We start from the raw sequence: 25,139 nt of genomic DNA, 5'->3' as shown, positions 1-25,139 counted from the left end.
TGTGTGTGTGTGTGTGTGTGTGTGTGTGTGTGTGTGTGTGTGTGTGTGTGTGGGGCGCCCTGGCTGACACTGTGTGTGTGTGTATATGTGTGTGTGCCCTGGCTGACACTGTGTGTGTGGGTGTGTGGGTGGGGGGGGGGCGCCCTGGCTGACACTGTGTGTGTGTGTGTGTGTGTGTGTGTGTGTGTGTGTGTGGGGGGGGGCCCTGGCTGAGTGCAAGTGAAGAAGAGTCCTGGGCGCCGTGGGTAAGCAATGGAGACACGTGGGCAAGCAACGAAGGGGTGAGCGACAGAAGGGCAAGGGGCGCCGTTGGCGAGCGACGACGGAGGGGCCGTGGGCGAACGATGGAGGGGTGCAGGCACCGTGGGTGAGCAATGAAGAAGCGCAGGAGCCGTTGGCAAGCGACGACAGAGGGGTGCGGTCGCCGTGGGTGAGCAATGGCGAAGCACGGACTGCATGGCTGAGCGACGGAGGGGTGCGGACGCCGTGGACAAGCAGTCGCCATGAGCGGGCGACGATGGAGGGTTATTGTGGTGTAGAGGGGGAGGCCGCACCTTGGCCCGTGGGTTTTAGGGTGGTTTACATGCATGGGGTGGGAGTCTTCTCCAGCCGCTGCACCTGTTGGGCTTTTGTACCCTATATCCTTTTCTGGGGTGAGAAGCGAAGGGGCTGATATGGAGGGATCCAGAAGATAATGAGGGACCACCAATAATGCAGCAACAAGTGCAGAGTATGAAAGAAGGACCAATTAAGCCAAATTTTGGTACAACCCGCCTTAACGTCAATGCTGCTGCCCTTGTGCAACCTGTAGGATGAATGTGGATACTCCGCACCAGCGTCCTCACAGTGGCCTCGGCGGTGCAGGTTGGGGCTTCGTGCCGTGCCCTCGGCGGTGCAGGTTGTAGCCGTTTTCCGTGCCCATGGCGGTTCTGTTTATGACTTTGTGCTTCGATGTCCCAGGCCGCACTGCTCAGTGATTGATGTCTAGAACTGTTTACTTTACGGCTCGGGGTTTTCCTTTGTGGCTTTAATCTTCCTGCCCTTTTAATGTTGGATTAGGTAAACGTCTCTATTATATAATCGCTGAGTTGGCAGCCTGTGCTCAGTTTCCATCGTCACGTCGGCCATTATTGTGTTGGACGAGACTTTTATTTTCAGCTGTTGACTGTACCTTTCCTGCCTGACTGCCCGTCCATGTACAATAGCTGCCCCTAATATTTCAGTAGAGATAAGGGGATAAGTGGCTGCCAGGTGCTTCTGCTTATCTGAGTGGGTAACATAAGGAATCCTGATTATAGCTTCCAACAGGCTCCAAACATAGATGATATATACTGTATGGACCAGTCCGGCTCTGCTACATCTACACTTTGGATGGGAGTGGTGAGCTCAGACAGCGGCCTCCTTATCTCGCTGACATACAGGAGCGTTGGAGGCTTCCTTGAACTTTCCTCTGATGAGTCTGTGGGAGATAACACATGGAGGCATTGTACCAGACCGGAGCGACGTCACGTTTTCTCGTCAGGTTATTGCCCTTTGGTACTCTGTCAGGAACAAATACGGTCTGCTGAAGTTCCCTGCAGCGCCTGGGTGCAGTAAATTTAGAGGGGGTGCAGCCTTATACCCCAATATTGAGGCCCCTTCATTCCCAGGATCACCGAGGATCCACAGATCTGACCCCCCCACCATAAAATTTTACCTTTGGGAATACCCTTTAATCTGTAAAAAAAAAAAAAAAAAAACACTTTTAAAGCCTTTTTTTTCATTAAAAAATCATCCTATTTTTCCCGGGTTGCTTTTGGTTATAAATGGCAAGTTATAATAGGATCACCTACACCCCGACGCGCGCTGCTAATTCCCTGGATGTTTGTGGCGCTGCTAAACATAGTAGTGCACAGGTTTTTCCCCGCTATATATAGAGCCGTGTAATCCTCTGACAGACTGTTTATGCGATAATTAACACTTCCAACCTTTTGTGCGTTTCTTTTTTTTTTTTTTTTTTGCAGCTTGCCTTTAATTCGCTCCAAAGGGAACCAGCATGGGCGCAAAAGAGAAACTCGAGGCCATGTTGAATGTGGCCCTGCGCGTGCCGAGCATCATGCTGCTAGACGTCTTGTACCGCTGGGACGTCAGCTCCTTCTTCCAGCAGATCCAAAGAAGTAACCTCAACAACAACCCTCTCTTCCAGTACAAATACCTGGCGCTCAACCTGCATTATGTCGGTACGTTGGGTCGGGGATCGTCTTTCTGTTTGGTGGAGGTGGGTCTTTGTCTCTGCGCGGGAGGTGGGGGCGCAGCGAGGGAGATCAGGATTAAGAGCTCTGTCTGAGGCCGTCCCCTCTCCCCTATATGGCCTCCAGTGACCCCCAGAGGGAAACCAGGAGCTTTTCCTTATCACCCCTCTTACCTGTCTGCAAGGATATCAGTTCCCAGATTGTTGGGGGAGGGTTTATTTATTTTATTTATTTATTTTTTTAATTTTTACTAATGTTAGTGAATGGGTTCACACTGCATAGAAGCAGGAAAAGTCTGCATTAGAAGTGCATCCTGTCCAATAAGGTCCGTATATATGATACACCCTACCGATAGATGTCCCAGATTATCTATAGGGCATCTCACATCCGAGCTCCATTATAAAGTGTATTCGATACTACTCAGCACTGACGTGTAACGCCGGGGAATGCGGTCACTGAGGTATTCGGTTCCTCCTAAGTTCCACTCTTATATAAGTCAGGTATGTATAGGTGTGGGCTGCAAATATTTGATTGCATCATGGGCATAATTGCAGAACTTAATGAGGTCTAAGGGGTAATCTTTCTCCTTGCTGAGACTGACAGTTCTGGCATGCCAGTGTAAGGAGACTTATAGGCCATGCGATTAAATACACGAGGGCTAGAACTCTACTGGAAGTAGCAATCCTAATAGTCAATATCACCCTTTTACGAGCCTTGCCACATCACTTTGGATAAAAGCCGGACCAGAATCTCTATTTGCAGACGCTTGTTTCGGGGGTGTTTGCCCCTCATCAGAGCAAAGCAAGAGATCTGATTTGGCAAAGATCAATATTGACTCACTTTTATATGATTTCGGTGAATCCTAAAATGATGTAATACACGTCAGAGGTAATCTCCTATCGACAATCCCCATAGTTATACAGAGACGCGCGGCGCAGCACGGACACTACACTTCCCGGCGGTGTTTTGCCTGAAGCATTTTGTCAGATGCCTTTTTATGACGGCTTTTTTGTTTTTTAACACACTCTCAATAATTAAAATCGTGGCGTCTCCCAAGTGAAAGAGTGGTCAGGTCACTTATTTTTAGCCACTTCATGGCTTTTCGAAGCCTGACACGGTTTAAAGAAGCGACACAAGACGGAACATGTGCACAGCAAGCCGTTTTGTCGTTGCAGCGCAAGTTTTAATTCTTTGTGGGTTGTTTTTTTTAGCACTTTTTCAGGCAGATTCCAGATAGAATCCACCCTAAAATAAGACGTTGTGTGCACACACCCTAAAGGATGTGCTTGGCAGCTATTTAAATAGGGTTTTCAGCCCTTTAGAACCTCATAATGTGCACCACAGCTGCTGCAGAACATCATGAAAGATAATATAATAAAGAATATAAGGATTCTCCCTGTGTTAGCAGGTGTTGATGTGATCACGGCTGCATTGCAGCCGTCAGGCCAGGAACTAAAAGAAAAAAAAAAAGCTTCATCTCTTTGTGACTGAAGTCAGGATGTGACCAAACCACCGGCGCCTTCGACACTTCAGAGTGTATTTGCAGAAATGCTCGTTTCCACTCAGAAGATTTCATCAAATGCCAAGAAAGTTTCCAGGCTGTCAAGTGACATGGAAAAATTAAGTAGTCCCGTATGCAAGTCCTTTTTTGTGTTTTAGAACAACACAAAAAAACAGGAAAATAAAGGCAAATTGGACATAATTTCACACAAAAACCCGATAATGAGCCAGATAAAATTGTTGGCAACTTCGGGTCTTTCATATTTGAAGGCACCTTCTCCCAACAGCAATCTTAAGATCTCTCCACAGGTGATCAATGGGATTTAGATCCGGACTCATTGCTGCCACTTCAGAACTCTCCAGCACTTTGTTTCCATCCATTTCTGGGGGCTTTATGAAGTATGTTTGGGGTCTTTGTCCTGCTGGAAGACCCATGACCTAGGACGCAAACCAAGCTCTCTGACACTGGGCACTAAATTGTAACCCAAAATCCTTTGGTAATCTTGAGATTTAATTTTGCCATGTACACAGTCAAGACACGCAGTGCCAGAGGCAGCAAAACGACCCCAAAACATCATTGAACCTCCACTATATTTGACTGTAGGTATGGTGTTCTTTTCTTTGTAGGCCTCATTCTTTTTTCAGTAAACAGTTGAATGATGTGCTCTATCTTGGTCTCATCTGTCAACAAGACGCTTTCCAAGAGGGATTTTGGCTTACGTACATTTTGGCAAACTGCAGTCTAGCTTTTTTTGTCTGTGTGTCAGCAGTAGGATCCTCCTGGGTCTCCTGCCATTGCACTTCATTTCATTCAAATGTCCATGGATAGTTGACACTGATGCATCCTGAGCCTGCAGGACAGCTTGAATTTCTTTGGAACTTGATTGGGGCTGCTTATCCACCATCCGGACTATCCTGCATTGCAACCTTTCATCAATATTTCTCTGCTGTCCACATCCAGGGAGATTAGCTACAGTGTCATGGGTTGTAAACTTCTTGCATATGTTGTGCACCGTGGACAAAGAAACACCAAGATCTCTGGAGGTTGACTTGTAACCCTGAGATTGCTGATATTGTTCAACAATTTTTGTTCTCAAGTCCTCAGACAGTTCTCTTCTCCTCTTTCTGTTCTCCATGCTTAGTGTGGCACACACACACACAATGCAAAGACTGAGTCTACTTCTCCCCTTTTTATCTGGTTTCAGGTGTAGTTTTCATATTGCCCACACCTGTCACATGCTTGAAACAAAGTTGTTTACCCACAATTTTGGAAAGGTGGCAACAATTTTTTTTTCCTGACCATTTATGAGGTTTTGTGTGAAATTATGTCCAGTTTTAATTTTTTTTTGTTTGGTTCCAATACACACAAAGCAAATAAACATGTTGTAATTGCAATAATTTTCTCGGAGAAATACTACAATTTCAAGGGTGCCAACACTTTCGGCCATGACTGTATATGTTATATATGTTTAGACTTTTGAAGAAGAGTCCTGGGGCTTTACCGGATGCTGCCCGACTCTTCTCTAGTAAGTAGAGCAGCACATTTAGTGACCTATGATACAACCTGTTCCCCTTTATGGCTTTATGTTGGGCTATATATGGTGCAGATCTGATAAAACCTTATCATGTGCCTTAAAATAGAAGCCGCTGGACGCTGTAAGTTTTATGACGTGTCCCTTCCACCTCCGCACGGTCGTTTCGCTCTATCAGATCTACGGGTCAGCATCTTTCCAGCCTCCGTTGCACGATCTGCTGACAGGACACCTGTCGTATCGATCGTTTATCTCCGCGGACCTCATGATTATTCCGGTCACATCGTCCTTACAGATTGTCCTTTTTTTTTTCATTTAACTTCTGCAGGTTACATCCTGAGCGTCGTCCTTCTGACTTTACCTCGACAGCACCTCGCTAAGCTGTACCTCTACGTCGTCACCGCTTTAATGTTGTATACCGGACACCAGATTTCTAGGTAAGTACACCCTAGAGGTCAAACTCTGGGACATAAGAGTTTGTGGGAAACATCGGATTGCCCTCGGATGACATCTGAGTGCAATCCGATTTTCACGGACTAACAGAATGGAGAAGAAATTTTTGTTCGGTTCTCATCCGTGAAAATCGGATCACACACTCTGGTCAACATGATCGGACCAATTTTTCTCAGATGCGACCGAACAGGTTTGCCAAGGCGAAGACGCAGCTCTGTGGCATCATATGCATTAGTTCAGTATTGAAAATTGGGCTAGTAAAGTTCTCAAATTGTAATATCTGCGTTGTGGATCGTCCCCAGAGCTACCCTTTACATTGCATGCACCAATCTGGCCCAAAATATGCAGGCTGCGATTTTCCTGCGAACCCTTTCCCACTCTAAAAAAAAAAAAAAAAAAAAACTTTTCTGAACTTGCTGACTATTTCCATTTGGTGTTTTAGGGACTATGTCCGCAGTGAGCTGGAGTCCGGTTACGAGGGACCAATGCACCTAGAGCCACTGTCTATGAACAGGTTCATCACAGCGCTAGTAGGTGAGTGCCGTCTACTACATATATCACGGCATGCTAGTAAGGCTACGAAAGAAACGGGCAAAATCTTCTAGGAGACTGCCGATTTCACACCTATCGACCCCGATGTCCGGTTCTCCTCACCCAAACTAAATAGCTTCGTATGTGCTGATGGGGCGTTTTGTGTCTGGAGACCATGGGGCGTTTTGTGTCTGGAGACCATGGGGCGTTTTGTGTCTGGAGACCATGGGGCGTTTTGTGTCTGGAGACCATGGGGCGTTTTGTGTCTGGAGACCATGGGGCGTTTTGTGTCTGGAGACCATGGGGCGTTTTGTGTCTGGAGACCATGGGGCGTTTTGTGTCTGGAGACCATGGGGCGTTTTGTGTCTGGAGACCATGGGGCGTTTTGTGTCTGGAGACCATGGGGCGTTTTGTGTCTGGAGACCATGGGGCGTTTTGTGTCTGGAGACCATGGGGCGTTTTGTGTCTGGAGACCATGGGGCGTTTTGTGTCTGGAGACCATGGGGCGTTTTGTGTCTGGAGACCATGGGGCGTTTTGTGTCTGGAGACCATGGGGCGTTTTGTGTCTGGAGACCATGGGGCGTTTTGTGTCTGGAGACCATGGGGCGTTTTGTGTCTGGAGACCATGGGGCGTTTTGCGTCTGGAGACCATGGGGCGTTTTGCGTCTGGAGACCATGGGGCGTTTTGCGTCTGGAGACCATGGGGCGTTTTGCGTCTGGAGACCATGGGGCGTTTTGCGTCTGGAGACCATGGGGCGTTTTGCGTCTGGAGACCATGGGGCGTTTTGCGTCTGGAGACCATGGGGCGTTTTGCGTCTGGAGACCATGGGGCGTTTTGCGTCTGGAGACCATGGGGCGTTTTGCGTCTGGAGACCATGGGGCGTTTTGCGTCTGGAGACCATGGGGCGTTTTGCGTCTGGAGACCATGGGGCGTTTTGCGTCTGGAGACCATGGGGCGTTTTGCGTCGGGAGACCATGGGGCCTATCAACATGGAAAGCATGTAACGCCACCATTCCTCTGCAACCGCTGCCCCTGGTGACTACTAATGGTATGAGAGAAGCTGGTCCTGCAGCCATCAACTGATGGCTTCTTTTTCTTAACCCCTTCACTACCCTGCGATTTTTCTCAGTTTTTGTCTTTTCCTCCCCTTCTTCCAAGAGCCATAACTTTATTTTTCTGGCCACATAACCGTATGAGGGTTTGTTTTTTTGCTGGACGAGTTGTACTTTTGTGCGACACCAATCATTTTACCACATAGTGTACTGGAAAACGGGGAAAAAATTCCAAGTACGTTGAAATTGCAAAAAAAAAAAGTGCAGTTCTTCAATTTGTTTTTTTGGGTATTTTATTTACCATGGTTACTGTATGGTAAAACTAGCCTGGTAATGTGATTCTACAGGTCAGGTCGAGTGCGCAGATACCAAACATGTATAGTTTTTTTTTCCTATTTAGGTGGTGAAAACATTTTTGGAAAAATTTTTTTTTCTTTTTTACAAAAAGAGAAATTTTTTGCTTGTGTCCGCAATTTCCGAGACCCGTAACGTTTTCATTTTTCGGGAAATAGTGCTGTGTGAAGGCTTAATTTTTGCGATCTGAGCTTGCCTTTCTAATGATACCATTGTGGGGTAGATACAATATTTTAATCGCCTCTTTCCATGTTGAAGCAGCCAAAAAACTTAATTCTGGCTTTTGATTTTATTTTTATTTTTTTTTATTATTTTTCTATATTTTTAAACTTTTTTTTTTTTTCCTAGACTTCAAAATTCCCCTTAGGAGACTTGAAACCGTGATCTGATCGCTTGTACTGTACATAGCAGTGCTATATATAGCAGAAATCACGATCTCCTATGAACGCAGGCGATCACAGGAGGATCGTAATTACAGGCACATCAGCCTGACCTCCATATGTAATGACAACCCATCGGCGCCCCGTGATCACGTCGCTGGCGCGTGTTAAATACCGCTGTCAGAACCTGCTGTAATGTCTGATCTGATGTCACCGTGCCGCCTCGCTTACTTTGCAGGCCAGCTGGTCGTCTGCACCCTTTGCTCCTGCGTGATGAAGACTAAGCAGATCTGGCTCTTCTCCGCTCACATGCTCCCCCTGCTGGCTCGTCTCTGCCTTGTCCCAATGGAGACCATAGTCGTCATTAACAAGTTTGCCATGATTTTCACGGGACTGGAAGTGCTGTATTTCTTAGCATCCAACCTGCTTGTGCCCTTTAATCTCGCCAAGTCCGCATACAGGGAGCTGGTGCAGGTAAATCATCTTCGGCTATTACAATTTCACCTAGAATCAGTGGCGTAGCTAGAGTCTGATGGGCCCTGGTGCAAGAGTTGGACTACCTCCTCTGAATATTTATAGATAGATATATCTCCCGTTCTGCTGCTGTTCTTTAATGTAGAGAAAAAAAAGTAAACCATTATACTTACTAGGACGTAGAGGTCATGGGGCCCCATAGCAGAAGTATAATGCATCCCATAGTCCTCCCTATAATCTACTGCACAGCTCATAGTCCTCCCTATAATCTACTGCACAGCTCATAGTCCTCCCTATAATCTACTGCACAGCTCATAGTCCTCCCTATAATCTACTGCACAGCTCATAGTCCTCCCTATAATCTACTGCACAGCTCATAGTCCTCCCTATAATCTACTGCACAGCTCATAGTCCTCCCTATAATCTACTGCACAGCTCATAGTCCTCCCTATAATCTACTGCACAGCTCATAGTCCTCCCTATAATCTACTGCACAGCTCATAGTCCTCCCTATAATCTACTGCACAGCTCATAGTCCTCCCTATAATCTACTGCACAGCTCATAGTCCTCCCTATAATCTACTGCACAGCTCATAGTCCTCCCTATAATCTACTGCACAGCTCATAGTCCTCCCTATAATCTACTGCACAGCTCATAGTCCTCCCTATAATCTACTGCACAGCTCATAGTCCTCCCTATAATCTACTGCACAGCTCATAGTCCTCCCTATAATCTACTGCACAGCTCATAGTCCTCCCTATAATCTACTGCACAGCTCATAGTCCTCCCTATAATCTACTGCACAGCTCATAGTCCTCCCTATAATCTACTGCACAGCTCATAGTCCTCCCTATAATCTACTGCACAGCTCATAGTCCTCCCTATAATCTACTGCACAGCTCATAGTCCTCCCTATAATCTACTGCACAGCTCATAGTCCTCCCTATAATCTACTGCACAGCTCATAGTCCTCCCTATAATCTACTGCACAGCTCATAGTCCTCCCTATAATCTACTGCACAGCTCATAGTCCTCCCTATAGTATAATGCACCCCTTATAGTCCTCCCTATAGTATAATGTGCCCCCCATAGTCCTCCATGCAGTATAATGCCCAGCCCATCCTGGTACATAGTCCTCATTTTGGTGCTCATCCTGGTATATCATCCCCGCTGTTGCTCAGTACACCGAAAAAAAGCAAACCATAAATGCTCCTACTCACCTTCCCAGCGCTCTCCCGCCACGCGGCGTCCACTTCTGAAGCCGGCCGCTTACTTCGGTGTGCGACGGGAGCGCATGATGTCACTTTCCTGCTCCGCCGGTCACGTGCACGCCGACATCAGCTGCTGGCCTCTGATTGGCTGTCAGCGTATATCGCAGCGCATGGACCTTGTGGGTCTGTACACTGCAATACACTTCAGGTAAAGTAGGGACTGGCGTCGCCTCTGCCTAAAAGGACTCCGATTCATCAGAATTGGCCCTACTCTCCACCCACCCGTTAGATATTGATATCCTTTTTAATCGATAAAACCTCAATGTTTATGGTGTGTAAAACTTCGAGTCACTGCCATTTTAGTCTTTTCTAGTTTTTGCACAACTACAACTCCCATCATACCCCTATAATCACAGGCTATGGGCTCCAATTTTGCCGTAATTTTAAGAGCACTGCACTTTTGCCTGGCAGTATAAGGACACATGAGTTATTTAAATCCATATTGTAACCTCGCAGGTGGTGGAAGTCTACGGTCTCCTGGCTCTGGGGATGTCGCTCTGGAATCAGCTGGTGGTCCCCGTCCTGTTCATGGTCTTCTGGCTGGTCCTGTTCGCACTTCAGATCTACACGTACTTCAGTACACGTGACCAGCCGACCTCCCGCGAGAGACTGCTGTTCCTCTTTCTCACAAGGTGCGTCTACAAGGCATATAATATTTTCATAAAATTGTAATAAAAGGGTTTTCCGACTGGAGTACACATCTCCTATCGATCGCAAAGCCCCCTGTGTCAATGTAGTGATGAGCATGTCTGACCACTGCTCCATGCACTGTCTGCTGGGTACAGACCTCGGCTCTCCATCAGTTCCATGGAAGTGAATGAAGCGGTCGGTGGAGATATGATGGTCAGATCACACCTCTATCACCTATAATGTGGATGGCATCCCATAGAATCATAGACCTCCAGGGTCATTGAGTCATCCTGCTCAATGCAGGATTCACTAAACCATCTCAGACAGATGTCTGTCCAGCCTCTGAAGACTTCCATTGAAGGAGAACTCACCACCTCTCGTGGCCGCCTGTTCCACTCATTGATCACCCTCACTGTCAAAATTAGTTTTCTAATATCGAATCTGTGTCTCCTCCCATTCAGTTTCATTCCATTGCTTTTCGTGTGTAAATGAGAATACGGATGATCCCTGTACACTGGAATATCCCTTCAAATATTTGTAGACAGCTATTAAGTCTCCTCTTTTTTTTGCAAGCTAAACATTCCCAGATCCTTTCACCGCTCCTCATAGGACATACAGTGAAGGAAATAATTATTTGATCCCTTGCTGTTTTTGTAAGTTTGCCCACTGACAAAGACATGAACAGTCTATAATTTTAATGGTAGATTAATTTTAACATTGAGAGATAGAATATCCCCCAAAAAATCAAGAAAATCACATTGTATAAATTTAATAAATGTATTTGCAGTGAGAAATAAGTATTTGATCCCTCTGGCAAACAACACTTAATACATGGTGGCAAAACCTTTGTTGGCAAGCTCAACAGTCAGGCGTTATTTGTAGTTGATGATGAGGGTTGCGCACATGTCAGGAGGAATTTTGGTCCACTCCTCTTTGCAGATCATCTCTAAATCATTAAGATTTTGAGGCTGTCGCTTGGCAACTCGGAGCTTCAACTCCCTCCATAAGTTTCCTATGGGATTAAGGTCTGGAGACTGGCTAGGCCACTCCATGACCTTACTGTGATTCTTTTGAGCCACTCCTTTGTTGCCTTGTCTTTATGTTTTGGGTCATTTTCTTGCTGGAAGACCCAGCCCCGACCCATCTTCAATGCTCTTACTGAGGGAAGGAGGTTGTTGGCAAAAATCTCCCAATACATGACCCCATCCATCTTCCCTTCAGTATGGTGCAGTCGTCATGTCCCCTTTGCAGAAAAGCACCCCCAAAGTATAATGTTTCCCCCACCATGCTACACGGTTGGGACGATGTTCTTAGGGTTGTACTAATCCTTCTTCCTCCAAACACAGCGAGTTGAGTTAATGCCAAAGATTTCAATTTTTGTCTCATCTGACCACAGCACCTTCTCCCAATAACTCACAGAATCATCCAGGTGTTCATTGGCAAACTTCAGACGGGCCTGCACATGTGTCTTCTTGAGCAGGGGGACCTTGAGGGCACTGCAGGATTTTAAACCTTTAAGGCGTAATGTGTTACCAATGGTTTTCTTGGTGACTGTGGTCCCAGCTACCTGGAGATCATTAACAAGTTCCCCCTGTGTAGTTTTATGCTGATTTCTCACCTTCTTCATGATCAAGGATACCCCATGAAGTGAGATTTTGCATGGTGCCCCTGATCGATGTCGATTGACAGTCATTTTGTATTTCTTCCATTTTCTTACTATTGCACCGACAGTTGTCTCCTTCTCACCCAGTGTCTTACTTATGGTTTTGTAGCCCATTCCAGCTTTGTGCAGGTCTATGATCTTGTCCCTGACATCCTTCGAAAGCTCTTTGGTCTTGCCCATGTTGTAGAGGTTAGAGCCTGACTGATTAATTGAGTCTATGGATAGGAGTCTTTTATACAGGTGACTATGTAAGACAGCGGTCTGTAATGCAGGTAACGAGTTGATTAGGAGCGTCTAACTGGTCTGTAGGAGCCAGAACTCATAATGGTTTGTAGGGGATCAAATACTTATTTCTCACTGCAAAATGCAAATAAATTTATCTAATTTATATAATGTGATATTTTTGGGGGGATATTTTATCTCTCAATGTTAAAATTAACCTACCCTTAAAATTATAGACTGTTCATGTCTTTGTCAGTGGTCAAACTTACAAAAACAGCAAGGGATCAAATAATTATTTCCTTCACTGTAGTTTGCAGTCTGCTCACCATCCTGGTAGCTCTTTTCTGAACTTGCTCCAGTTTGTCTTTTTTTACAATGTGGTGCCCAGAACTGGACACAGTATTCCAGATGAGGTCTGACCAAAGAGGAGTAAAGTGCGATAATGACTTCACGTGATCTGGACTGTATGCTTCTGTTAATACATCCCAGAACTGTGTTTGCCTTTTTTGCTGCTGCATCACACTGGTGACTCATGTGCAGTCTGTGATCTATTCGTATACCTAAGTCTTCTGTAGATGTACTTTTCATTTTTCTTACCCAGATGTGTAATCTTGCATTTCTCCCTGTTAAATACCATTCTATTAGTCGCTGCCCATTGTTCAAGCTTATCTAGATTCTTCTGTACCCTCATCTCTAGTGTTCGCTATCTCTCCTAGCTTTGCATCATCTGCAAATTTGATTGTTGCATTTATAAAAAAAGTTGAACAATACTGGGGCCAAGTCTGAGCCTTGTGGTACCCACTTGAAGTGCTCTTCCAGTTGGATGTGTAACCATTTATTACCACTCTTTGACTACGATCACTGAGCCAGTTATGAATCCACCTAACCGTAGCCTTGTCAATTTTATACTTGGTCATTGTTTTTCAATAAGGATAGTATGAGATACTTTATCAAATGCTTTGCTGAAGTCGTGGTATACGATATCTACTGCATTTCCCATCAGTGCGTCTGAATCATGTGGGTCAGAAGGAGACCCCTCTCATTATGGAACCCCCTATATTCTGCGCTTTCAGTTGACTGCAGCATCTATAGCAGTTAATCCTGCAGCACTTACAAGTGCAAGGTCTGTTCAGCCAAATATCAGAAGATGTCGCCCCTCATCATATCCATCGCCCGTAACCTGCTCCATATTTATATCGGTTGCTAAGGTGCGGCTGATCAAAATCAGATAACGTAAGTGACCTGCCAGACACCGACCTCAGATCCAGGACTGGAATGCTGCTCAGCCGAAGAGCCAAGCGGTAATGGACTTGGAAAGATTATTACATTCCAGAGATATCCGGCCGATGAGCGAACACGGCACGTTGTGTAGTCTGATTGCACACAGTCATTTTATATACATATGTCTCATAGTTTTTAAGGTTGAAGGTAGACTTTACTCCATCGAATTCAACATATGTCCTACGTGCCTGTGGGTGTGTATGATTCCCCCTCCCCTGTAGTACGTGCCTCTGGGTGTGTATGGGCTACCCCCCACCCCTTACGTGTCTCTGGGTGTGTATGAACTACCCTAAGCCCCCCCCTCCTGTACATGCCTCTGGGTGTGTATGAACCACCCTAACCTCCACCTTCCGTATGTGCCTGTGGGTGGGGTGTGTGACTTCCCACCCCCTCGTACATGCTTCTGGGTGCGTATGAACCCACCCTGACCGCATATGTGCCTGTGTGCACTGGTGGCGTTGTCTGAGCACGCTCCTGATGAGATGGCGGACGGTGATCTCCTCTCATTCCGGGATCAGGTCACCTGTGGCGTCTGCAGCGCTTTTTCATAGTGTCCCAGAGATTGCCACATGGATTCAGGTCTGGTGAACGGTGAGCACCAGCCATGGGCACGAATACCTTCATCATCTGCCTACACTCTCTTGCAACATGAGACCAGGCAATGTCCTGCACCAGGAGCAGCAGTGTAAGATCGGAGGATTTCATCCTGATAAGGGTGGTCAGTTGTCTAACACAGTGGGCTCTCTACTTCCCTCCAAGAATATACCTAACCAGACCTTCACTGACCCACTGTCAAACCCGGTCGTGCTGGATAATGGTGCACGTCTATCACATGTGCTCAGTGTGAATCCGATCCGTGAAGAGAGCAGGACTTCTATGTGGACCTGCCAATTCTGGTGAGGTGCACAGTTCCACGACAAGATCTTGTGTCCTCGTGCCACCATCATTGATTCTAACTCTTTGGTTTTGCATCCGTGTAGTTGCTGTAGGTCATTTTTGGGGGCTCTGGCAGAGCTTCTCATGTTCCTCCTTGCACACAGGAGCAGATACTGATCCTCCTACTGGGTTAAAACTCTTGTACGTCCTTGTCCATGTCTCCTTATCCCGGAGGCCATGTCCTGTTATTTGCTCCATGCCCTTAACAATCCTCATGGTGGAACGTGTGGATGTGCTCATAATACACCATAATTCTTGTAGTGACCTGGACACCAGCAAAACCAAAGAAGGATCAGGTGACCGGAATGGTCAGTGGCAACCACCTGTACAACTATTCCCCTTTTTTGGGGGCTGTCTTGCTGTTCCCTCCATTGATCCTGTTGTCACTTTCAAATGCACCAAAGCCGATGACTCTGATTCATAATCACTTTTGATGATATCCCTGAAGTTTGATGGACCTGGGTTTGAGGTTCTGCCATGTATTTACAAAGTTGAACAACTTTCTATATAGATTTTTGGTGCTTTTGGGTCCCACCTTACACCGCAGCTGAGAACTTATAACCACATCTGGTCAGCGAGGTCGACCACGGCTCTTCGACGCCACCCGGTGGTAGGTGATGCAGATAATAATTACCAGTGATTGATGTATTCCTGACTTTTTCATCATAGTTTTCCTAAACCACTCGCCCCTATCCAGAGGCCACCTCACATTGCACCACAGGGATTCACAGAATCTTATCTTCTCAAGACTTCTCATCACGGTTCGAACCATAAATCCTTCAGCTCTGCAGTGTGGTCCTCCTGCGTTTTGACAGTAAACAGTCCCAGGTTTCCATGCGCTCCGTTCTCTACGTGACCCACTTACCGCACATCAAATATTCACTCATTTTCCACTTGACATCTGACGAAACAGATGGGAAAGGAGCAGGTCAGACCCGTAACGCTGGTAGTGCAGGTGATCCTCTGTCCTGGGGAGTACGAGGGATTGTTTGTGTCCTGGTGCGATTAATCTGGTATTCTCTACAATCACTATAGAAATTAGGGGGGGGGGGGGAATTATACAAAAAAAATGCCTATCAGTTCTACTTATCAAGGACTATAAAAGTAGAAAAACACGGCTGCATTCCTTCCAGACACAGCGCTACCTTTGTACATATGCTGTATCTGGTACTGCAGCTGAACTCTGTTTTCAAGAATTGGGTTGTACTGCAGTATCAGTCAGGGCCTCAATATAGGGGGTCTGTACACTGATGGGGCTGTATCAGAATTACTTTATAGGGGCTATCAACTACTAGGATTTTCATAGTGGCTCTTTATAGTAGGTCAATATGATTGGTGGGGTCAGACACGACACCCCCTCCCTCTAATCAGCTGTTATGACCACTACCCACTGAAGAGAATAGGAGCTGAGCTGAAGTTCCTGGCAGCGACCATTACAGAGTGTGTGGCGCTGTGCCGTTCAGGCCCACGGGTCCGCCGGAGGCCCACGGGTCCGCCGTTGTTTTTTGTTCATTTTACCTCCCAAAAAACGGAATAGAAAGCGATCAAAAAATGTCACGTACCCAGAAATGGCACCAATAAAAATGTCAACTCAGTCCTCAAAAAAAGCTAGTCCCCAATCAGGTCCGTTATCTGTTAAAAATATAAGGGACTTCCAAGTTACTGGTAGCAGAAAGGCTCTGGAAAAGCGAAATGGCCCTTGCCCCCCAAAAGAAATTCAGAAAATTGTGCTCCCAAATCCAAATGCCCCCCTCCCTTCTGAGCCCCACAATGTGCCTAAACTACATTTCGGGTCCACATGTTTTACATTCCTGTAGCGATGAGAGCTTGCCTAATTTACAGGTGCATGTCTCCAGAAGCACAAGCTGGGCACAACGTACTGGTCACTACAGCGTACTGGTCGCTTCAACGGCAGTTTGAAATTTTCACTCGGCAGCATCCACTGCTGCTTGTTTCTGGAAAAGACCCATGGAGTCAAAATCGTCACTACACCTGTAGGTAAATTCCCAATGGGGTATAATTTCCAAAATGGGGTCACTTGAGGGGGGATTCTGCTCTTCTAGCACTTAGGGGCTGTGTATACGGAGTCCGCAAACTATTCTACAATAATTTGTTCTCCAATTGTCAAATAGCACTCCGTCCCCCCCAGATCTCGCCGTATGGCTAAGCGGTACGATACAGCCACATATGGGGTATTGCCGCGTTTAGAAGAAATTGTGTGACACATTTCGACACCATTTTTACCCATTGCCCTGTGTGAAAATGTAAAATCTGAGGGTAAAACATTTTTTTGTGGTAAAAATATAATTGTTTTCTTCACTGCGCAATGTTATAAATTAAAAAATACTCACTACTTCCCTAGATGAATTCCTTGAGGGGTCTAGATTCCTGGACCCCTCACTTGTGGGGGGTTTCCACTGTTTAGGCACATCAGGGGCTCCCCAAATGCAACATGGCGTCCCCTAATTATTCAAGCAAATTTTACATTCAAAAAGTCAAATGGCGCGCCTTCCCTTCCGAGCCCTGCCGTGCGCCCAAATGGTGGTTTTCCCCCACATGGGGGTATTGGTCGTGCTCAGGAGAAATTGCACAACAAATTTCATGGTGCAATTTATCCTGTTACCCTTATGATAATGCAAAATTAAGGGATGAAAAACGTTTTTGTGGGAAAAATGAAAATTTTATTTTTACAGCTCAATATTATAAACTTCTGTGAAGCACCTTGGGGTTCAAGGTGCTCACCACACATCTAGATAAGTTCCCTAAGGGGTCTAGTTTCCAAAATGGTGTCACTTGTGGGGGTTTCCAATGTTTAGGCACATTAGGAGCTCTCCAAACGCAACATGGCGTCCGCTAATTATTCAAACCAATTTTACATTCAAAAAGTCTAATGGCGCTCCTTCCCTTCCGAACCCTGCAGTGCGCCCAAACAGTGGTTTTCCCTCACATATGGGGTATCTGCTTACTCAGGAGAAATTGCACAACAAATTGTATATTCCATTTTTTCCTGTTACCCCTGTGAAAATAAAAAAATTGGGTCTAAAGTAACTTTTTTTGTGAAAAAAAGTTAAATGTTCATTGTTTTCTTCCACATTCCAAAAATTCCCGTGACGCACCTGAAGGGTTAATAAAGTTCTTGAATGTGGTTTTGAGCACCTTGAGGGGTGCAGTTTTTAGAATGGTGTCACTTTTGGGTATTTTCTGTCATAAAGGCCCCTTAAAGTGACTTCAAATAAGATGTGGTCCCTTAAAAAAAAAATGTTTTTGTAAATTTTGTTGGAAAAATGAGAAATCGCTGGTCAACTTTTATCCCTTAGAGCATCCTAACAAAAAAAAAAAAAAAATGTTTGTTCCAAAATTGTGCTGATGTAAAGTAGACATGTGGGAAATGTTATTTATTAACTATTTTGTGTGACATATCTCTGATTTAAGGGCATAAAAATTCAAATTTAGAACATTGCAAAATTTTCAAAATTTTCGCCAAATTTCCGTTTTTTCACAAACGCAAGTGATATCGAAGAAATTTTACCACAATCATGAAGTACAATATGTCACGATAAAACAGTCTCAGAATCAGGGGAATACGTTGAAGCGTTCCAGAGTAATTACTTCATAAAGTGACAGAGGTCAGAATTGTAAAAATTGGCCCGGTCACGAAGGCAAAAACAGGCTCTGGTGCGAAGTGGTTAGATCAGATTGAAAGACCTTGCAATTGTCACCACGGCCACCAGGCCTGATATAAGGCTCCTACTTTATCCTCCACATGGACTTTAGTAGCGATAGACGGATGTTATTTATATTTCCAATGCTATTTGTGTAGAATAGTTAATTGAGCATTCTCTGTCCTGGATAAAGGTCAGTAGGAGGAGGTGAACTGTGATATCACCTATTTTAAGTAGTGGATCCTGTTATCTACTGTGTATAGAGGTGTTATCAGTCATTGTAATCCTGTCTGTGATGATAATGAGTCTGCTGAAAAGTCTTTTAGACGGAGTAGGCTGATAGAGTATAAGTATCATTAGGCCTAGTCGCCGGCTAGTTGACCTGTTCCCCACCGCTGTTATTAACTTACGATTATTACAACTTAATATACTTTTTGGTAATTTTTTTAGATCACTCCCTGATTTAATTAACAGCGAATGTTCCCGTTTGCTCCCAGAGGCTGAATATCTACATAGACCTCATACTCCTCACAGCTGGGACTTTGCAGCAATGTGTTCAGTGGAAACCTAAATACAGCGGCAGCACAAATCTCCGTATCCCTGCAGGATTGTCCACACCGGCTACAACTGTAGCAAACCCTCAGCTGTGAGGATCCGGTTCTGTACCTGTTTTACAACAGGAGAGATCTGCAACTTTCCAATCTCGCCATTTTCAAGAAGTGTAAACCTCAAAGTTGGAGCCTCTTTTATTAATGTCTGCATTTTTTTTTTGTTTGCATTGCAGTATTGCTGAGTGCTGTAGTACGCCATACTCGCTCCTTGGTTTGGTGTTTACCGTCTCGTTCGTAGCCCTCGGAGTGCTGACCCTCTGCAAGTTTTATCTGCAGGGATATCGGGCCTTCATGAACGACCCTGCAATGAACAGGTGGGTGCACGTGGTCTCTCGTCCATCATGACCGGCCATGATTCCAGTAGGGGGGATATATGATGAGCACATTTTTATCACGTCCTCTTTCTCATCCAGGGGGATGACCGAGGGTGTGACCCTGCTGATCCTTGCTGTGCAGACGGGCCTGATCGAGCTACAAGTGGTTCATCGCGCTTTCCTCCTGAGCATCATCCTGTTCATAGTGGTGGCCTCTATCCTGCAGTCCATGCTGGAGATCGCCGATCCCATCGTTCTGGCTCTGGGGGCTTCTCGAGACAAGTGGGTAAAGCTCAAATCTCTTAGTGTCCACAGAGACCCAAGGACAGAGTTACATATATGTGTATATCTCTACCCGCAGGAGTCTGTGGAAGCATTTCCGAGCCGTCAGCCTCTGCTTGTTCCTCCTGATCTTCCCTTCGTACATGGCCTACATGATCTGCCAGTTCTTCCACATGGATTTCTGGCTCCTGATTATTATATCCAGCAGTATCCTCACATCTCTGCAGGTAACGGCGTCTAAAAATGTCTCCTGTAATCTCCACTGGATAAATGCAGCTCTCTGAGGAGTCTGGCTGCAGCTTACTCCACCCTCCCTAATGAAAATACATGCATACTCGGACCAGCCGAGCATGTATGGCGGAGTCTGGAGAGATGGCGGGTGTCTAAGGTTTATGGGCACCATAAAGAAGGATATGATGTGAAGTTATCACCTATTGATCAGTGGGGGTCACACCGCTTGGAATGCCTCGAATCGGCAGAATTTTACCCCCTTTAGAATAAAGTGGCAGTGCGCTCGCTCCATTCCCTATGAGGCTTCCCAGCATCCCCATTGAGAATAAATGGATTGGTGGTCGGGCAGTCAACCTGCCCCTACAATTTCCGACTTGCTGATCGATGTTGGTCCCACCACTTGGACTCGCTCAAGTCTGCAGAATTTTATCCCCCTTAGAATAGAGTGGCAGTGCGCTCACTCCATTCCCTGTGAGGCTTCACAGCAGCCCCATTGAGAATGAATGGAGCTTCTTTCGGGCATTCAACCTGCCCCTCGAATTTCCAACCTGCTGGTGGGCACAACAAGAAAAGAAGGATATGATGAAGTTATGGCTTATTGATTAGTGGGGGTCCCACCACATAGTTACATAGTTTATAAGGCCGAAAAAAGACAAGCGTCCATCCAGTTCAGCCTATTTCTTGTGCACTGCAGCTATTCCGCAGCGTTAATCCAGGGGAAGGCAACAAAAAACCATGCGGTATAGGCCAATTTACATCATTGAGGAAAAATTCACTTCTCGACTCCAATCTGGCAGTCAGATTAAATCCCTGGATTAATTAACTATCACTAAGCATAAGATGTAATTTTATTGTTCTCAAGAAAGGCGTCCAGGCCTCTCTTGAACTCATGAAGTGAGTTGGACATCACCACTTCCTCTCCCAGAGAGTTCCAGAGTCTCACGGCTCTGACCGTAAAGAATCCCCTTCTATGCTGGTACAGGAACCTCCTTTCCTCCAGACGCATAGTGTGCCCCCTCGTCTTTGTCACCATCCTTGGTATAAACAGGTCATGGGAGAGATCTCTGTACTGCCCCCTGATGTATTTATACATGTTTATGAGGTCTCCCCTAAGCCTTCTCTTTTCCAACGTAAATAGGCCTAATTCTGACAACCTCTCTGGGTATTCTAGTCCCTCCATTCCCTTTATTACCTTAGTCGCCCTCCTTTGTACCCTCTCTAGCTCCAATATGTCTTTCCTGAGCACCGGAGCCCAGAACTGTGCACAATATTCTAAGTGCGGCCTTACCAGCGCTTTATACAGAGAACTCGCTCAAATCGGCAGAATTTTATCAACCTCGGAATAGTGGCAGTGCGCTCGCTAAAATCCCTATGGGGCTTCCCAGCAGCCCCATTGGGAATCAATAGGGCGGTGGTCGGGCGTTCAACCTGCCCTTCCGATTTCCGACCTGCTGATTGGCGTGGGTCCCAGCGGATAAACGCCCACCAATCAACAACTTCTCACCTATGCGATAGATAACTTTTTTCACTGGACAGCCCCTTTAAATTCTTCATAGCCTTTTTTATGGTGCTATCTGCAGGGTAAAGTGATAACTTATTGATCTAGGGGGCGCTTCTACTGCTGTTACTTGCACCTACCAGCAGAACGAGGGCACTTTTATCCCCATTAAATGGAGTCTCCGTGCAATGCTCGACCACTTCATGCCTTACAGGGCTGCCCCACACTGTTATTTATTTTTTATTTTTTGGACGTCCAATGTAACGGGGATAAAAGCTCTCCATTCTGAGAGGTCAAACCTCCATCGGTCAGTGAGTTTTCACCTGTCCTGTGGATAGGTGATAACTTCTTTTCACTGGACACTGTTTGCAGTCATCACTATTGGGCGCTAGCTGCATCTGGCCTTAGAAAACATGCAGCATACTCCCGAGCTCTCCCCTAGTGGTGGCTGCAGGAAGACAGAATATTTATCTAAAATTTCTAGCCGGTGGATTGAGACTTCTGACATTAATGACTAAACTGAGACAAAGAATGTTTCTTAAAATCCTTTACTTTTTGTTACTGGAAGGCAGGGTAGCTATTGTAACCTTGTACCTCCACTTCATCATTGGTGCGGACAATTTTTGATGTTTCGCCCTTTCCTCCCTCTCAGGTTCTGGGCACGCTCTTCGTCTACGTTCTGTTTATGATTGAAGAGTTTCGGAAGGAGCCGGTGGAAAACATGGACGACGTGATTTACTACGTGAACGGCACTTACCGGCTGCTGGAATTCCTGGTGGCCCTGTGCGTGGTGGCGTATGGGGTCTCGGAGACGGTGTTCGGAGAGTGGACCGTCATGGGATCCATGATCATCTTCATTCACTCGTACTATAACGTCTGGCTGCGGGCACAGCTCGGCTGGAAGAGCTTTCTCCTGCGCAGGGACGCAGTGAATAAGATCAAGTCCTTACCCACCGCCACCAACGAGCAGCTGGAGCAGCACAACGACATCTGCTCTATCTGCTATCAGGTGAGTGCCCGTATAGATGGGTGATGTACCTGATCTCGGACCACCCCTTTGGCACGTCTTATAGATTTCTACCTCTGAAAATCTGTGTACGTCCCTGTGTGTGTGTGGCAGGGCCGTCTACTAAAGCTGCCCCTTACACATTAAAGTCTTCTGAACCCACTTACCCTATAATATGTATGGGGGGAACCCGACTCACCCTGAATGGATAATAATTGTATAGCGCCAATATATTCCACAGCGCTTTACAATCAGGGGATGTAATAGAAGTCTATAACTCACTCATAGTGACCGTTCCACCGGAGGACCTGTGCGTTACATTGTGCCTCATTAAATGCAATGAATGATGTGTAATATTCCATCTGTCCTGTGGGGGGAGCCATCGTTCAGAACACAGTCTCAATACCTCCTAACCTTACTATGGGATCGGTGGAGGGGGGTCCTGTAAGGAGGAGCTCCGCTAATCTATCGAATAGCGTGGGGGTACTAATTAACAACTCTAGTCCAGGAAAACCTTTTTAAAGGAGTTGTCCACTACTAGGACAACCCCTAGTTGACCAACACCAAACATAGTCAATACTGCCATATAAACAATCAGTTAAATGGAAAAATCAAAATTTACATCACTAGACTCCCAGACCAACATGAGGCTGTATAGTAAATAGTAGCTAAATACCTGCTTGGAGACCGAAGCACACAGAGACCCGACGCACGTTTCGGCTGTATTGCCTTCTTCTGGGGGTAACGTCACACTGACATGTGCACGCACCAGAACTTTAATGAGTCATTCATACCGCATCAGAAAAAAACAAGAGACTGTAACCTTTAATTGAAGGTAATTACCATTAGTTCCACCCCTCTATCAATCGATCCAATGGCAATGCTCATTTGCTAATATATGCATATCCTGGCTTAGAAGCTACAACCTCATCCGGAAAAAATTGGAAGAAGCTCTGGATCTGTATTTCTATCTTGGTATAAAGTTTTTCCTCTGTCTTCGCAGGACATGAATTCGGCCGTCATCACCCCCTGCTGCCATTTTTTCCACGCTGGATGCCTTAAGAAGTGGCTGTACGTGCAGGAGTCCTGCCCCTTGTGTCACTGCCAGCTAAAGTCTCTGTCCCAGCAGGCGGTGGCAGAGTCTGGAACTACTGTCAACCCGGCCCCTGATGCCAGCGTACTCAACCCACAAGCAGAAAACCAATCAGGGGAATTACAAGGCAACGCGGCCCCTGCTGAGCACAGCGGTGCCGAGCCCACGCACAGCGGTGCCGAGCCCGCGCACAGCAGAGACACTCAGTCCACAGAACCTACAGGGACAAGTCCAGAACCTACAGGGGGCAGTCTACAGGAAGACACGGGGGGGCTCGACAGCAGGGAGGAGCTTGCGGGCCTTTCGAATGCCGCGCAGGCCGAGGACTTCAGAGAGAGCTGTTTCTCCAGCAGCAGAGAGGTTTATGGGGGGATCTGATTGTGAGCTCTGTCTGCTGGGACTTGTCATTTCCAAGCCAAATCCCATCATTGCCACATGCGGCATTTCGCGGTTCCCGGAGGCGACGTGGAGACTTTAGCACTGACACTCATCAGAAGCGTATGCAAAAATTTTTTATTTTATTTTTTTTACCCCCCATGCGCAAATGTTTATTTTATTTTTTCTTCAAGTTTCAGTATCGAAAGCAGAGAACCTAACCGAATAATCGCTGCCAGCCACTGCCAATGGACACAAGCGCTGCTTATGCCGACGGGTGCTTTCCATGGTGCGGGAATTTTTTTATTTTTTTTTTTCTAAAATTTCTGGAAATTTTAATTTTTTCGAATCGGGAGAATTTTAGGCCATCAACGTTTTACTCACAAACAAATCATGTTTCTTTTTTGCAAATTTTACCTAAAAGCATGGGGGAAGGTTGACACGGCTAGTGTGAAAAAAAAGGGAGGCTGCACGCTTGCATGCTCACTTGCTCGCACTCGATATACAACAATCTGGGAAAAAAATAAAAATACAAAAAAAATAAAATTGGGGCATCACTGTAATTTTAAAATGATGGACCCCGCAAAATATTTTTTATTTTTCGGTAGTATTGCAGTTCTGTACAGCCCTTATATGAAGTATATTTGGAGCTCAGGTGATCATGTACCCATGGGATGAGCTCCACTGCACAGAAATGGGGCGTGCGGATCGTATTTCTGCAGTCTATGGGAAAAAAATACAGTGTTAATGGCGATATTTGCACTTTTTGGAAATGAGTACATACTTCTGGTGTACGATCAAATTCAGCAAATGCCATAGTGAGGCTATCGGTAGAGCTAGCACCTTGATGATATATTTTAGCTTTTTTTTTTATTTTTTTGTTTGTTACTTTTTTTCTTTGTTTTTGCCCTGGCCAGAAATGTTGTGTTTAAAAAAGATAATAATTTTTACATTTGATTTATGGCTTTAGGTGGAAGAAAAAAAAACTTATAAAAAAAAAAAAAAAGAAAAAAACACTTTTTTTATGTGAATTTTGATATAAAATTTAAAAAAAAAAGGAAAAAAACATTAATTTATACTAGTATACATTGGCTGTAAAGAGAGGTTGAGCTGTCGATCTCACTGATGTGACTTTTTATTTTAGAGAAATGTTTCATTTGCTCTTTTTTTTTTAGTGGTACATTTGGATGTAGACTGACGGACATAGCTGAATGTCTTAATAAATTATATTTAAACATGTCGCGGCACTGGAGTCTTATTTGTATTATCACTTATATATTGGTGAGTGTGCGCACGGTGTTCACTCACTCTGACCTTTTATGTCCCCTACTGTCCCTTTTCTATGACTGCTGCATCCCCCTCTTCTCCTCCCTCTCTCCTACCTGCACTGTCTTCTCTGAGCCTATTTCACAGCAATACTAAGAAACTGCAGCTGCATCCCCCTCTTCTCCCCCTCCTATTTGCTCTGTCTACTCTGAGCTAATCGGATGTCTTCTCTTGCTGTTCTCCTTTTTTCCTCCTCCTGTTTCACAGCAATACTAAGAAACTGCAGCTG

The 25,139-nt window shown here is 45.6% G+C and overlaps 1 protein-coding gene across 1 annotated transcript in view; it reads left to right on the top strand.

Annotated features, from left to right (window-relative positions):
• RNF145 (ring finger protein 145) overlaps positions 1-24,823 on the top strand; it is a 30,262-nt gene extending 5,439 nt beyond the window's left edge. The window contains exons 2-11 of the mRNA XM_073649882.1: positions 2,004-2,219; positions 5,592-5,700; positions 6,159-6,250; positions 8,273-8,508; positions 10,237-10,412; positions 18,959-19,099; positions 19,199-19,381; positions 19,461-19,608; positions 21,763-22,119; positions 23,120-24,823. Of these exons, the coding sequence (XP_073505983.1) occupies positions 2,036-2,219; positions 5,592-5,700; positions 6,159-6,250; positions 8,273-8,508; positions 10,237-10,412; positions 18,959-19,099; positions 19,199-19,381; positions 19,461-19,608; positions 21,763-22,119; positions 23,120-23,587 (2,094 nt within the window). The 5' untranslated portion in view covers positions 2,004-2,035 and the 3' untranslated portion in view covers positions 23,588-24,823. The remainder of the gene's footprint in view (positions 1-2,003; positions 2,220-5,591; positions 5,701-6,158; positions 6,251-8,272; positions 8,509-10,236; positions 10,413-18,958; positions 19,100-19,198; positions 19,382-19,460; positions 19,609-21,762; positions 22,120-23,119) is intronic.
• The last annotated feature ends 316 nt before the right edge of the window (positions 24,824-25,139 follow it).

Source organism: Phyllobates terribilis, unplaced genomic scaffold, assembly GCF_046119375.1.
Source record: "Phyllobates terribilis strain yellow unplaced genomic scaffold, ASM4611937v1 Scaffold_10__3_contigs__length_209671492, whole genome shotgun sequence".
NCBI classification, from domain to species: Eukaryota; Metazoa; Chordata; class Amphibia; order Anura; family Dendrobatidae; genus Phyllobates; species Phyllobates terribilis.
The sequence above is the reverse complement of the archived record's forward strand: the minus strand, read 5'-3'. Positions and strand labels throughout refer to the sequence as shown.